This window comes from Haliaeetus albicilla, chromosome 11, assembly GCF_947461875.1.
Source record: "Haliaeetus albicilla chromosome 11, bHalAlb1.1, whole genome shotgun sequence".
In the NCBI taxonomy this organism is placed as follows: Eukaryota; Metazoa; Chordata; class Aves; order Accipitriformes; family Accipitridae; genus Haliaeetus; species Haliaeetus albicilla.
The window spans coordinates 26703182-26719730 of NC_091493.1; the positions used below are offsets into that span (position 1 = coordinate 26703182).

At 41.1% G+C, this 16549-nt stretch overlaps 1 protein-coding gene across 5 annotated transcripts in view; it reads right to left on the minus strand.

The window, feature by feature from the left end:
* Positions 1 to 15098, minus strand: part of SLF2 (SMC5-SMC6 complex localization factor 2) — a 31806-nt gene extending 16708 nt beyond the window's left edge. The window contains exons 1-8 of one of the 5 annotated variants that reach the window (XM_069796856.1): positions 14583 to 15093; positions 9478 to 9521; positions 8302 to 9014; positions 7220 to 7277; positions 4746 to 5896; positions 1832 to 1914; positions 810 to 926; positions 357 to 524 (exon numbers count right to left, since the gene is read on the minus strand). In XM_069796856.1, coding sequence (XP_069652957.1) covers positions 357 to 524; positions 810 to 926; positions 1832 to 1914; positions 4746 to 5896; positions 7220 to 7277; positions 8302 to 9014; positions 9478 to 9521; positions 14583 to 14692 — 2444 coding nt within the window. In that variant the 5' untranslated portion in view covers positions 14693 to 15093. Of the gene's footprint in view, positions 1 to 356; positions 525 to 809; positions 927 to 1831; positions 1915 to 4745; positions 5897 to 7219; positions 7278 to 8301; positions 9015 to 9477; positions 9522 to 12290; positions 12471 to 12543; positions 12900 to 13928; positions 14307 to 14582 lie in introns of those variants that run through there. The other 4 variants (XM_069796858.1, XM_069796859.1, XM_069796857.1 and 1 more) reach the window with 4 other exon arrangements.
* Between the last annotated feature and the right edge of the window lie 1451 nt (positions 15099 to 16549).

Genomic DNA, 16549 nt, shown 5'->3' on the forward strand with positions numbered 1-16549 from the left:
TAAGCTTTTGTTCATTATAACCTTCCATTTCTGGATTTATCTTTCACAAACTGGTCAGATTATCAATGATAGCCCAACACAGTAGAAATATGGAAGAGGCCTATTTTTTTTCCTTGTGTCTCATTTAAGATGTTTTTCAAGAATTCCAGAGGAGGAAAGAAGGGAAGCTTCAAGTAACAATTCACTGTTCTGTAAATCTAACCTGGAAAAGAGAATTCCAGGAAAAGGGAGTCAGTCTTGCCTACTTAGTAAGACAGAGCTCATTCGCAGGCAAAGATACTATTTTATCTTAAAATCTGCTAACACTGAAGAAAATTGTCCAAGTAAACACAACTGAGTGAAGAGGATATTCTTACCTAAAAAGGAGTTTTCCTATAGGATTTTGAGGGATGAAGTGAAAATTCCTCAAGTCTAGGTTATGTTGATTGAAGATTTTCCCAGAGGTTGATAAATCAAATATATCTTCTCCAGGGTGGTAGTCAGGTATGGCATGAGCTACTACTGAAAATCTCTTTATAAATGCCCTGTAAAATTCAAAATTTTATGAATTTAAACATGGAAAGGCTATTTGCTGGTTGAGACAATTATTTTCAGATGATGTACACATCAGCCTTATGTGAAAGCTGAATTGTGAAAACACAATAGTGTTGAAGAAAATCCACCCAACCCTGAAGGATGATAAAAATGTTTCATGTTAAACATACTAACAACAGATGGAAATAGAGAGGAAAATTAGAAAAAAAGGCTAGAAAATTAGATTTAGATCTAATTGAAGAATTAGATTTAATTGGTTTTGGAGTTGGAAGGACCTGTGTTCTTCTGAGAGATCTTCATCTCCACTGGCATTTTCCTCATCTTCTCCATCTGTAGAATCAGCTTCCCTTCCTTGTATGTCTTCCTGTAACCGCTTTTCTAGTTCATCTACCCTGAAATAACAGTAGCAGCAGAACATGTCACCACCATTTAGTATTTACAACAGAAGACAACAAAATTTAAGCTCTGAATGTGAACCCAGGAGTCAGTAGCCAATTACAAATGGCAAAAGCAGGCAAGACATTGCATCTGTGTAATAAACAAGCATCTTGCTATTCCAAAATAAAAAGTGGATGTTTCCTAAAACCCAATGAATTTCCAACAACACAATCAATCACTAGTTTGACAGAGACAAATATACTCAACCAACTGGTTGGAATTTATTTTTTTTTTTAAACTTCATACTAGTATTTTATTTGTTAAATAGTATCAGTTATAGGAGTATTCACTACTCCATAATCAGTCAGCCCATAGTTACTAGGGTCAGATTCTTTAATCAAAACAGTTAATCACACATATACCCATCACCACCATTTGCCATTAGTACATATACCACATTACACTTTCTACCCAAAAGATCTTTTGCAAGAACACTCATTAGTTCTGTTTGCTGAACTGTGTTAACTACTCAGATACCAATAGTTTACACAACTTCGGAAACCAAAACTGAGCTACAAATGCCTTTGAAAAAAGTCAGTCCTCATAAATACTATTTCATGACTGACCAGCAGCTGCTAGCTGGCTCAGTGACTTGTAAGAAGGCACCAGTAAATTTAGTCTGGCTCTTGAGGGGTAGACAAATGTATCACAAATCACTCTTTATTGCTTGTAAAGAGCCTGCCATTCAGCTTTTACAGTTAAGCCACACTTGTAGGTTCCATCAGATGTATGTTGGTGGCATCAGCAGGCAAAGTTTAGCTTGCTGCTACCCAAACTCCAGCAGTTTCAGAGAGACAAGGTAAATCTAAGCGTCCACAACTCCATCACAAATTTTTCAAAGCAACTTTAAGAAACAAACCTTTTAGATTCTTCTTTCTCCTTTAAAAGATGTTCTAAGCTGTTCACATATGACACCTGGCTAACAACAGAAGGCTTAGAAAGCTGTAAATGAAATAGTGAGAAATTAAAAAAATACCACAAGCTATCAATTCATTATTAGACAATAAACATAATCAAAATAGAAATATCTTCAAATTTTAATGATATTTTATCTGAAAATAAAAACTCAAAGGAGACCCTGAAAAATAAGATGATTAACAGTTTAGGTTTCTCAATTCCTTGACAATTTTATATAATGGTCAAGTCTCTCTCAGTGATTAATTTAGAAATAACTGTGCTTCACGATGGATTAGAACAGCAAAGCAAGTCTCTGCTTCTCTCCCTGGGGCTGATCTCCAGCTAACCTTCACAAAGAGCATTAGCATCAGAAGCCTTTTACCTCACAGCTTTATTATTACCATCCACCAAGACCCTGGGAATCCCCATTCTCATGCATGAGACAAGAAACTCCAAAAACAATTCAGTACCTCTATGTTACTTTCAGGAGTCCCTAGAGGACAAAGCACCAGTGTTTGCTAAATCACCTCCAAAATTATCAGTCAAAACAAAGCTTCCAATCAAAATCCTAATACAAACCCAGATTAAGAAGCTAATAAATAGAATTAAAAACCAAAACAACACACAATGTCTTAACCACTAGCAAAATTAGTTTTTCAGTAGCCAGTGTTTCATTCAGCTAGTAGCACACAACACAGATTTGAAATCTTTTATCACCATAATTCAGTTCTTTGGACAAGCAGTGCCCTTCTGACCACCTTCTTAAATTGCAAGCTTCTTACTAGTGACAAAGCTTCTTCCTATGAGCTCCTTCATTTTAGGACAACACAATTCAGTAAGAGCATACCCTCTCATTAGGGATTTTCTATTACCCAAAAGTAAGAGAAGTTAGTTTACGAAGTTAAGTGTCCACCTGCTAATAAAGAAGCCAGTTAATACAGCATTGATTTTTGGTATTCAAAGAGACCTTGCAAATGTAACAAGCAGCATGTCTCTGTGTGGAAAATCTTGTGGGATAGCTAAAGACCTCTTACCTTATTTTGTATCTGGTTAATATGTCTAAAATGACTGTTTAACAACAGGAATCAAGACTTTATTCCAATGTGCACATATGCCCCTTCTTACAAGACAAGAATGTTAGTATATGCAAAAACCATGGTCACGGAAATTTTGGGACAGTTCTTAACTGTTTTGTCTTACTTGGCCATTAATTATGCAGAAACAGGATAGGCCAAATGTTGTGGCCACATACATGCCACAAATATTTGATCTAGGCTGCATCTGTTTATCAGTCTTAACCATTAATTACGCAGACATGTTGGTTAAGATTGCGGAATACGTATGTAACCACAAGGAGTCTAACATGCTTGCATAATGAATTATGAGGACAGATAAAATAATTATGGCTCTTCAACATCTGCCTACAAAGGTAGTAACTCAATCAATAAATAAACCATTTCAGAGATTTAAAAATGGGAGGAGATGAAGACAAGAGTATTTATACAGGTATTCTGCTGCTTGTTTTCTACTGTAGAAAATAGCCGTGGGCTGACCCCAGCCAGCAGCTAAGCACCACACAGCTTGTTCATTTCCCCTCCCCGTGGTGCAGGGGAGTGAATAAGAAGAGCAAAAGCAAGAAAACTCATGGGCCAAGATAAAGACAGTTTAATAAGTGAAGGAAGAGGGGATACGGGGGAAAAGAGAAAGTGATGCAAAGGCAATAACTCAGTACCTCCCACAAGCAGACTCCAAGTAGTGGCTACATGCCAGATCAACTCCCCCTGCTTGGTTTTGATGGCTGAGCATGACACTATGTGGCATAGCATATATCCCTTTGGTCTCCTAGGGTCAGCTGTCCAGGCTCTGTCCCTTCCCAACTTTTTGTCTACTCCGGCCTGCTTGCTGTGGGGGCAGAGTGGGAAGTAGCCTTGATGCTATACAAGTACTGCTCTGCAATAGCCAGAAGATTGGTCTCTCATTAACACTGTTTTTGTCCGAAACACACAGCACCATACAGCTGTTATGAAGAAAATTAACTCCAACTCAGCCAGACTCAGTACAAAATCTTTTTATTTAAATGCAGCCGTTTCCAACCTGTACCAACTTTGTCAGGTATGCCACACCAAGTCCTACTGCAGGACCTTCCTAATTAAAACATTATTTTACAATAAGACTTCAAAATCACTACTTATTTGACAAGCTGTTATTGAAAAAATAGGCTAACTTTTAAAAACACACATCAATTCATCACCATAATACCCTGCAAACTGGGGTTCAAACACTTCATCTATCTCTTCTGAGCAGGAGTAGTCATAGAGCTTTTTGAAATCCTTTCTAAAATACTTCCAATTTCCATGAAATTCAACCTCAAAGAAAACATCACTTACAGATCAAGAACTCGTACACAGATTTGACAATCACAGACTGTGACAAGGATATACAATTGGAGCCTAGCACACTGATCTCTCAACATCTAGATCAATTTCCTCTAGTTAACTTCAACTCATAAAAATCTTACCCGATTAGGAAAATGAAAATATTAGACCCCACACATCTTCTAAATGTAACCTCCTGCCTTTTTCTTTAGCAGAAAAAGCAAAACCAGAACTCCTGAAAACCACCAAAAGGCATACAGCTAACACAATCTGGCTGCACAAACCATCTTTCAGCCATTCCAAGGACAAGCATAGTAACAAGCACACCCCTTCTCTGACTACATTGCACTGTACAGCATAGGACCATTAAGCTGAGTAACCAGGCTTCCAGGCAAATAACTCTGCATTTTTGTGCATTATGAATAAAGGAAAAAATCATATTAATAATACAATATAACAAAGCTAACGTAATGCTTTTTTTTGTTTTTTTTAGCCACTTACATGAAGCTTCAGTAATGGAGTCATGGTGTCCTGAGAAAAACTGTCAAGACTAGATTCTTCCAGGGTTCCTGCCTGTGCCCTGGGTCTTGAAGACAGCATTTCTTGCAGTGGTATGAATACTTCTTCATCATCATCTAGACTGCATTCCAAACTCTCATCTTCACTATCAAAGCTGCTTTTTGATTTTCCATTCAACGTAGACTCAGCTGTACAGGTGCTTTCAACTTTTAACTCTCCTGAGAGTTGTGAAGACATATGGCCACTGTCCATGCATCCTTCTTTAAAGAGCAACAAACAGGGAACACTTTTATCAGTCTCTTCTGAGAGTGCAAGTTTCCTAGAACCTTCCACTGAACAAGAATCAGAAACATTTTCTGGAGTCTTGTCTTTTGTTTTTGAAAAACTGTTGCTGGATTTAATACTGTAAGCTTTATTGTGTGCACATCTTTCTGGTCTTTTCCCATCTTGCTCTTTCTTAGCATCCAATACCTGAGATAAGCCAGCATTCTGGAGATGAGATTTCACACCTTTTGTTTGTGTTAAGCGGTGGAGAGAAGGCAACACAGTACTTTTTTCCTGAGAAAAAGGAAGGGACTTTTCCAAGAAAAAGCATGAGTTAGCCACCTGCAATTGATTCTCTTTGGTATCCACAACAGAAATGTGGTTACTTTTACCAGGACTGTGTGCAGAATATGAAGATGACAAACCTACAGAGGAGCAATTATTCTTCTCATTGTCATTGCTTGAGTTGAGGTATTCCTCTGGAAGAGTAGAATCATGTCCAGGTAGAGCAGCAGCCTCCATTAATTGCAGAACATCACCACAAGTAGACTTTAAAAGGATATTTTTTACAAAGTCAGACTTTCTATTTTTGCATTTTGCAGATGATCTACTAAAAGCAGGGTCATTCAAACTTGATACTTCAGATTGAATTGAACTGTCTGCATCTGCACTCATGGCAGCATGTTTTCTTTTCCCAGGAAAGTCTATTTGTTTGGATCGTCCAGAAGACATCTTTGATCTAAGGCAGCATGAAGGAACAGACTGGCTCTTTCGCATACCACTGGCCATCTCAGATGATGTTCTCAGTGCATTTGGAGAAGATGCCTCATGTTTTGAAACCTGCTTTGGCTTTGGTTGTGATGGGTCATCTATGAAGTGTTTAAGAAAAAAGTAAGCCACTATTTTCATGTTTAAAAAAAAAAAATAAATCAAAACTGTAACAGCTCACCCTTTAAAAAACTAACTTCTGTTTTTAAGTCAACTATGACTGAAATTTTTAGCAGAAACTACAATACTTCCATTCTGCTTGAACACAGCAGAACACAATTAAGATTTAGCTGATACTGTACTGTTATGTTATTATTGTAACTAACTTGGAAATTAAATTAAGTCCTTTTATTTTAAAGCAGCTCAGCAGCCACCATAGAACAGTTTTCTTATACACTAGAATCAATCAGTCTTTGGAAACAGACAATAGCCCAGTTCAGGTATGAGACTGGAAGAAAGTTTCTGTTATTACATATTATGATTATAAATAATGAACAGTGTGAAAAGTATTTTGAAAATACTGCAATAATTTTAACAGTGGTCATAACAAAAGTATTCAGAATATGAAGAAATCTGTTTTCAGGCTATAGTTCTATGGAACCAGAGCCCACTTTCCTACTATGCTTTTCTGCTTCCTGCCTTAAGCTGGCACCAGCACCTGGACACGTCATGGCAAGCTACTTCATGGAGCTGATGTGGCCCAGAACTTCCCAACTCCCATTTTCAGCCAGATCAGCTCCTTGCACCGCTGGCCAAGTCCCAGTGCTAGCATAGGTGGAAAGTAAAGCATAGTGGCAGACAGTCTGGTAGGTTTACACAGCCATGGACCCACAAGGTGGGAATATGCTCCTTGTTTTGGGTTCCCCACCTCCTTTTTTTTTTTTTTTTTAATCATCCTACTGACCTAGCTCAAGCTTCTATTCACATGAGCTTTTTATATTCAGTTCTACCTACCATAGAACAGAATTATGTGGTTAAAAGGGACAAAAAGCAACAGAAATACCAGCTAAACTTTAGTGTTCAGTTCAACAAGAATGTTCTTTTAGGATTAAGCTGAAAGGCAAAATTTGTTAACCACCAGAGTGAATGTGAATTTTCCAAAATGCAAGAGAAACCATAAAAATAATCAGAGATTAAGTGCTTAAGACAAAGAACTATAATGATTTCTAATTAAGTTACAAACAATCTGTTTTTCACTATAATCCCAAATTACTTTTAAACCTCTTCAAGCTTGCCGTTAGAAATAACATTGACTACACAGCAGTAATTTTTTTTTTTTCAGAGAGAGAGAAAACAGAAAAACATAAATTCAAGGGAAAAAAGCCATTAAAAAGGGACACTAAGTGATGAACCTGATTTTTTAATTTATTAAATTTTTATCTTTAAAGGTTTAATTAATTCTGTATTTTCAGCACTGCTTCTACCTGAGGCAGTCTCCCTTGAACCAGAATGTTGTATTTTTCTTAAAGGACATCCATTTCCCTAAAAATAAAGACAGAGAAAAAAATGTTAATCACATACTTTTAAAAACCAGGATGTTGACACCTTGAGCCAAGTGTTGAATCCAGCACAGGCTTAGTTCCACACACCCCCAGAAATATGGCAATATACTTCATTTCAAGACAAACTTAAAACACAGCTGCAAAGATCTCAACAAAAGGACTCTCCACAACCCAGATTTTACACCTTTTCTTCAGATTGGCCACCGGTGGTTCTAAATCACTCCACTTTTAGGGCCATTAGCCACTTGTGTCCCTGGGCTATATGGCAACACAGTCCAGCTGGCTTTCCTCAAACAAGTAATAAGGAACTTAAACAACAAAATGACAGAAAGCACAGACAAGCAAAAACAGAGGGAGGGGTGCTAAGGAGAAAAGGAAACACAAGTTAACAGTCTTTTTTGTTCCATTCATAGCACATTATGGAGACACACATAGTGATCTTCCTTGCAAATAACCAGCAAACTTTTAAAGGGTTTTCTTGGTTGATACAAAAAGTGAATATAATTCAGCCTGCAATGAAATACTACATACTTAATAGGACCACTCCCACTCCATCTAAATATTGTGGCTTAAGTGCATAAATCTGAACTGCCATTAACTGCAACTTCTAACCAGCAGAAATTTGCTAGGCTGTTCCCTACACTACATTGTAAGAAAACACAAGGTTATAAGACATTTAAGATAAAGACATTTTTTCTACAAAATACAATTTAAAGTTACAATTTCCATTGCATTTCCATGCTTGCATCTAACCCAGAATATCTCCCCTGCTTTTAAACCAGGATTTCTCATTTATTGTAGAATAGTTAAGAACCAGCTTACCCAAGCATGACCTAAAACTTACAAAGAAATAGAAAAACAGCATAAACTTTTGTTACATCTAAAAAAGGCAGCACCAAGAATCTCATCCTACATTGAAAAATAAAATAAAAAAATAATTTTAAAAAAAATCGCATGCACAATGGGTCACCGATTTCCACCTTTAACAACTCTTTTAAACACACCTGATGTGATACACTTGTTCCTGAGAATGGCTTCACAGGATGTGGCTTAGATTGTTTCATTCTATGTTTCTTCCGCTTCCTTTCTCTGCGGAGCGCTTCCAGCGACAACCTAAATTCAGAGTCAGTTGGAGCGCAGGGCAATTTCATGGGAAGACCTGGGTTTTGGCACAGAGGCATGTTGTTCGCAGTGCCATTATTTCCAGCACAGGGTTTTCGGGTATCAGCTTCTGATGATGAAACCCATTTGTCAGAGTCTGAACTAGTGTCTTCTAGATCCATACAGTCAGTTTGCTGTTCCCAACTATTTCCAGAAGACAATGGTGCTCTTGTTACACCCAGACACTTCTCATTTCTTCCCTGTTCTGACTTGACAATTTTATCCTTTTTGGCCAAGAAAAAGCTCTGAGACCCTGTGGTAACAAGGAGTTTTTGAATCACAACTTTTGGGTACAATGAACCCAGTGCCTTGCATGCTCTGCCATTCTCTAAAATGTTTACACTGTCCTTTTCCTCCTTAATTCCTCTCCGAAAGGCATCTACCACAGGACTTGTGTTTGGTGTTTGGTCTGGCATCTTTTTTCTTCTGACCTTCTTTGGAGGAGATATTTTCTTTTCAAAACGTTCAGTGCATAAAACTGACAGTCCGATTCCTGCATCTTTTACATTTCCTTTGTCTGGTGAACACAACACAGTTCTGTCTTTATGGCCAAGGTCTAAGAAAGAAAAGACAAGACAAATTATTCACAATCACAATACTGGAAAAAAAAAACCCCAATCTTACTGGACTGTATTAGTTGATATTTTATATCTCACACACAATCCAAAATTAATTTACTTAATCATTTAGTTTTGCTAGTGCCATGCAATTTCTTTCATATCAAAGAAATGCATTATCTATGTCACAGCTTCAGTTGTTATAAACAATCAAGCTTAAGCATGAGACAACAACTTAAAATCATAAGCACATCACTATTTAAAGGAGTTAATTTTAATAGGAAATTTATGTTTTCAGTTACATTATTAGAAAAAATTTGAAATGTGCACATTTTGAGATATTCGGTAAGCTATACTCATTATATTGCTGCTCCTATTTGGAATGAGATTCGACAATACTTCTGCACGTTTATATAATTAAAACTCATAGAAATATCTCCCATTTAAAAAACATGTATTTACCTTTGTTTGAAACTGGTTTGAAGAACTCTGTAATGGTCTGGTTTCTGAAGAGAAAACATAACTTTATCTTTTTAAAAGAACAGTACCTAAATGCCCATACAGTGAATACTGGTAAAATTAAAATGCTGTAATTTATTTCTGCAGATATTTTTTCATGCCAGCAGCTCTTATTTCTGATAGATCAGAGAAAGCATCATCAGCCTCATAGTCTTCTAGCCTTCACTCGCTTGGCTAATAAAGCCAACCTGTCAGTTTCCTTCCTCAGAGTGTTTCCTTTATCATCCTAGTAAGTCTTAACCACCCTTCCAGCTTAAACTAAGCTGTCTTAAATGGGACTGACCTCACCAGTCAGTCCAGTATTCTAGATGAGACCTCACCAGTACCTTATGTGATGGTGTTAACAACCTCCCCATCTCCAGTGTCAACACCTTGAGCTGCTAACTCCTACTGCAATATTTTTTTTTAAGTGGTACAGTGGTAAGCAGCTGGCCTTATCAATACTATCAGTGACCAAACCCTCTTCAATGCATCATTAGTTGCAATCAAGTCTAATCACAAAGTTCTATCTGCAAGTTGTAAAGTTCAACTAATCCTGTAACTTTCTTCTTGTCCAAAACCCTTTGTCTACCACAGTTTGTTGCTTTTTTCCACACATCTGGTGCCAACGCAAATTCCTATCTGCACTGTTACCAGACTTCTCAGCAGAAACTAGTACCAGCACTGCTCCTTAACAAAATACACATATCAGTGGCTTTTTGTGCTCCCTCCCGGCACACATTACGGGCATCTTCTGGCTTCCAACAGAAACAGCAGTCTACAACCATCTTATTTTTACACATAAACAACAAGATAATTAATAGCTTTAAATCAGAAGTATTTTCTCTGGCAAGAATAAGTGGGATGTGAGAACATGAAGGCATTTCTCCATGAGAGAACGTCACTTCTAAAAATGGGCAGATTGTCTGAGTAACGTACAATTTGAACATTAAAATACATCAATGTATTCATCATTCATCATAAAATACTATGAACTTGCTGTCTTCTCCCACATAGCAAGCAAGTTTACTAATGACTTCAAGGCTATACTTATGCCTGTCTTGGAAGTGTCTCTTCAAGCTCCAACAAGATATTGGTGCGAGAAAGCAAGAATAGCACAGATTTGTTTAAGACCTTCCATCTTTTGTAATCTTTCTGTGCCTCCCAAAACAAAGCTATATCGTTACTGTCTGTGTAACAGTGATTACAAAGACAAGACTTATTTACTCCAGATTCTAAGCTAACATTCAAGAATCCATACATGACTCTGCTTTCACAGACTCAATAATCATTTTTGAAGTTCAGGCCAGAAGAACCCACTGCTCACTTGTTTAAACTAAACTTGGATTTAATTTTGAAACTTTCCATAAGCTTGTTACTTTCACTTTTGCATTTTCTAACATGGCTTCTGCATTTTTAGCACCTACACAAATACAAAAAGCTGTTTGTAATGCATTGATACTTCTTTAAACAGGCTACTGGCATGCAGTGATGTTTGAGAATACTGTAACTCAATGAAAAGCCACCTGTAAACAGAATATGTGAGTACATAAAACTGTCTTTTTGACCTACCAAAGAGAGCAGAAAAAAGTACTTGTCAAAGACTACTTGCCTCCAACATGTCCCAGCTTAATTTGATGTAGGCCAAAATACACTCATTCTTCCCACATGCTGAAGCAACAGGGTCCCCAAATTTCAGTTCAACATAAGAATCAAAAGGCTAAATTGCAGGTTTATTCGCTGTTATTTCTGTTGCTGACTGATTTGTCTGTCTGCCCTAGACCACCTCCCACTCTGACACCCTGACTTCACCTTCTCTCCACCTTGCATTCCTCAGGACACTCCCAATGCTTGCTTGTGACTGCTCTCGCAGCTGCAAAGTCATCCCGTGCCCACAGCTTTCTGCACTACCTATCTTTCCAAAACCCTTTATTTTCTTAAGTAAGCAACTGTACTTCTTCCTTCCAGGTTAAAGCCCCATCTGGAATACTGACCACTGCTGGCAGTCCAAATCTCATCTTCAGTCACCTCTCAGATTCCTCTCCGCACTTGAAGACAAATCAAAACCAAAACCAAAGCCTTCTATCTTCTTCCTTCTTTCCACAGCCACCGATTTCAAATGACTGCTTATCTCCCTCCCACATCCACTGTCTTATCGTTGTATCTTTTTGCTTTCTTTTATGCTAAATCCAAGAGCTTTGTAACAAAATTCATGTTTGTTCCATAATTATACAAAACCTTGTATAACATAACTGAGAGAACAGACACACTGTGGCTAAAAAAAAGGGCCCTCCTCTTTTTTTTTGTGCCTGGGATAAAAGTTTAACTTGAATGGAGAGTGGTTTGTCTTAGACTATTTGTTTTAAAGTGCTTATCCATTGACATATTCTACTTTGCAATTGTAATTCTGGTTTTTAGAAGTGCAAGGGATAGGAACTGTCCAACTAAAAATAATAATTTCTCAAGTGCTGTATTGTATCTCAGACAAGGAAGTGTACTAGAAACCTCAAACAAAACCAAAGGGTGGGGAAAAAAAAAAGTATGTGATAGAGTACAAGGAAGAACACAAGAAAGCACTGGGCTTTCCAACCTGCTTTTCATACATATTAAACTACAAAAAGAACATGTGATTTTCTATGTGATCAAGACCATAACTGTTCGCAAACTCTTTACAGGAGAATTTCCACTATTGTTTTAAAAGGAGATCAAATAAGCAGCCCTAAAAGAATGAAGAACTGATGAAGCAACCACAATTACTGATTTTCACTCTTTTTTACCTGACATGAAAGTCACAGTTGTTTAATGTCTTGTCCTGGTTTAACCCCAGCCAGCAGCTAAGGAACACGTAGCCGCTCACTCACTCCCCATCCCACCCAGTGGGATGGGGGAGAGAATCGGAAGGAAAAAGGTAAAACTCATGGGTTGAGATAAGAACAGTTTAATAGAACAGAAAGGAAGAAAATAATAGTGATGATAATAATAAAAGGATTAGAATATACAAAACAAGTGATGCACAATGCAATTGCTCACCACTCGCCAACCGATGCCCAGTTAGTTCCTGAGCAGCGATCCCCCCAGGCCAACTTCCACCAGTTTCTATCCTGGGCTGGGCATGATGTCACATGGTATGGAATACCCCTTTGGCCAGTTTGGGTCAGCTGTCCTGGCTGTGTCCCCTCCCCACTTCTTGTGCCCCTCCAGCCTTCTTGCTGGCTGGGCATGAGAAGCTGAAAAATCCTTGACTTAGTCTAAACACTACTTAGCAACAACTGAAAACATCAGTGTGTTATCAACATTCTTCTCATACTGAATCCAACACGTAACACTATACCAGCTACTAGAAAGAAAATCAACTCTATCCAGCTGAAACCAGGACATGTATCTTTGTCAACAACTGCATAGGTCTGGTTAACAATTCAGCAAAACATATTTATGCCTACTAAAAATTATTCCACCATTTTTTGTGAAATCTCACCTTAACTGAGACACCAGGGAGGCCACTAAAAAAACCCTGATAAGAAAAGGCAAACCCCATAAATACGTCATCTCACTCGACAAAGAAAAAAGCTACACAGCCAGGAGATGCACCTAACAGACCTTTCAGGTCTTTCAAAATTAAGGGCACAACCTGCGTGAAAGAGGGAAGGAAGAAATTCTTTCACCTGTTTAAAAAGATAACCCCCTGCTTATTCTTTGAAAATAATTAGTGTTTACAGCCATATCAGTGGTTATCTCTGATTGGATAAAAACTATACTTTTAAAAATCTGTGCTGGAAACACTAGCAATAGCTCAGAGAAAGCAAAGCCACACAACACAGGAATAAACTACAAAATGTTACTATGTCTTTGATGACATGAAGCATCTTGAAAAGCCCTGTAGAAGTAACAACAAAAAAAGAAACCAGAAAAGAAAGTCGCACAGAAAACCTCATGACAACGGTCTTTCAGATGACCACAGCAAAACCAAAACACAGAGCAGTTTCATTTTCTTGGGCAAGAAGCAACACAGAAGAGAAACTGAACTTTCATCTTCTTCCTGTCCTCCAAATGTCAGGGCTATTAAAAAAGAGGATTAGCCAAAATGAACAAATTAAGTGCCGCAAATGGCACAAGAAAATTATGACTTGCCTCATACTGCAAGAAACAAAACTTATTTAACTTGGCAGCCTCTGAAGCTTTGTCATGTCTATAAACTGTCAACTGACGGCCACTGCCTTCATTGGAGACCTTGTCCTCCAGCACTGTTAGCAGTACATTTCACAGCTGGAATGGGCTCAAAAGCTGAATAAATGACAACTGAAATCCTCTCTTTAGAGCTGAACTGCTGAAGCCTACCTAGCTCTACAGGTAGCCTTGCTAACAGACAACAAGACGCAAGATAGGAGGACAGATGGGTAACACGCGGGAAGACTCACATATTTTGAATGATGTGCTGAAGATGCTAGTCAGTACTTAGCCAGACATCTTCTTCAGTTTCTGTGTAAGCTATCAGGTTGCCTGGCTATCAGACCCCTTTCACCTCGGCCAACCAACCACCATCACCACAGGAAAACAAGGGCCAGCGCCTCAGGGCTGGAGCTCCCAGTGGTGCGAGTACAGATGAGGAGGGCACCGGCCACCCCTCGCAGCCGGCACACCGCCATGCTCCCTGACAGGCTCACACCTCCACCTGCCAAGCTCGGCCGGGACTGAAAGGCTGGCGCTGGGGCAGCACCGTGAGTCTCCCGCGGCCGCCGGCCCCTCACGGAGCGGCCTCGGCCTCGGCCTCGCCCACGGCACCATGCCCCTCCGCCCGCGCCCGGCGCGGTGCACGCCGGGAGCCTCCCGCTGGGGCGCCCCCTGCCGGAGGCGCGGTGCACGCCGAGAGCCTCCCGCTGGGGCGCCCCCTGCCGGAGGCGCGGTGCACGCCGGGAGCCTCCCGCTGGGGCGCCCCCTGCCGGAGGCGCGGTGCACGCCGGGAGCGCCCCGCCGCCACCGTCAGGAGCCCCGCTGGGCGGGCACGGTACCTGCCGGCGGCCGCGGCCGCCTCCCGCGCTCCCGTCCGCCCCTCAGCCGCTCCCCGCCGGTACCTGACGTCTTGGGCCGTCTTTCTGGCCGCGGCCGTCGGCGTAAAATGGCGTCGGGACCTGGTGACGGGCGGACCCGGCGGCGGCACGCCCACGCCGAGCGGCCGGGTCATGGCGTGGGTTGCCCCGCTGACCCCGCGCGGCGGAGGGGAACGGGGAGGCCGGCCGCTCCCGGCACCATAGCACAGGTCGCCGGCCGGAACGACCCTCACCTCCGGGGGCTGCGGGTGGGAGGCGATGCGGGTGGTGGGGGGTTTTTTTGGTGGGTTTTGTGGGTTTTTTTAGGCTCGGTCGCTGATTGGCTGAGCGGGTGAAGAAGTAGCGTCTCCCGTTGGTTCTTTGCCGCCAGGGGCGGGACGGGGAGACGGAGCGCGGTTGCGAATGGCTGCGAAGAGAGCGGGAGCGTCCTTCCGCGGCCGAAGGAGGAAGGGCTGTTTGGCGCCATGGTCTCGTGCCACTGACACCACCCCCCCCCATTCCCGCTCTCTGATTGGTGCGTGCGGGGCGGGCCCCACCCCCGGCGCGAGCGCGGGGCGCCGCGTTGCCGGACTCCGTCCCCCCCCCCGTCCCCTCAGGGAGGGCGAACCTCGGCCTGAGGCACGCGTGGGGGGATTCTTTTAGAAGTAGAAGCGTCCTGTGAGGAAAGTGGCCAGGGACAGCCAGTGAGCTGCAGGCCACGGGGCTTGCGCTACACCTGCGGGAAAATCCGGACTGTGCATCCATCTCCAGAGCCACTTGACAAAGTTGCAGCCGTTAGGAGGCTAAAAAGCTGGGAAGGGAGAAACTTTCCTGAAATCACCCACGTCTCCACCAAAACAGCGTGCAGGGCTGTGCCTGCCCCATCACAGCCTGCTGTGCAAGCTTCACTCTCTACCTTACTTTACAACACCCCCACCCCCCGCTTAAAACACATGCTTTGTGCGATTGGCCTATGTGCTGCACTACCGCATTTCAAACACTTTGGCCCGGAGTCAAAAACGTGGACTAGACAACCTGAAGAACTAGATTTGTAAGCTTAGAGAGACCTAGTACTGCCATCTGTAGTGTTACGTGCAAATTCATGTAATTAGTCTCTATAAAAATTAGCGGTATCAAAACATCTCCACAGTAGTAGTGATACAGAGAACGAACTGCTCATTGTTTAATGATCTAGCTCATCTTGATTATCTCTCTGTAACTTTACATACCAAGGACTGGTGTTTGTCAAGGATTAAGCCTGTCAGAGACTGGTACTTGGGAGTGATGAGCAAGAGGGAGCCATGAGCAATCACAAAACTTAATTAAATGTTTGATGAATTTACGATCTTGTTGAGAAGGCACAAGCAGAGACCTTGCTTGAATAGATAGGGCCGGAAAAGATAAGAACTCCTGCCTTTGTTCTCGTCCTTGTAAGTAATTTAGCTTAAACTAGCCGTATGGTTTTACATCACTAATGAAAACTTAGATAATAAGAGCACTTACAAGCTTTTTTTTTTAGGGACTAACGTGTATTCTTTAGGATAAGTTGTACCAAAACATGTAAAGGACCATGCTGCACAGAATCACCTGAGGAGGGTCAAGTAGCGGACAAGTGAGGAAGACTATGGAAGACCACCAGAGGACTCCTGAAGACCACCAGAGACCTTCAATGCGCCTGCGTAAAGGACATTTGCATATGCTAGTAGTTTCCTGGAAAACTAATGAATATGTATAACATTTCTCAGAAATCTAGTGAATATGTATGTAGAACGTGTACTTAACCTGCACAATTAGACCCGATGGTGTGCACAACAGGTGGAGTGATCCCCCATCCACCCAGCGCTGCCAATAAAGAATACCTACTTAATTCTTAATCAAGCTATTGAGTTAGATTTTTTTAAATCAATCTGTTCTCGCTGAGAACGGGACTCCCTAGGGTACCCCGGGATTTCACGGAGCGACTCCTCGCCTCAATCGGATCACTGCAGGAGCAGACAAGGACCGTCTAAAGG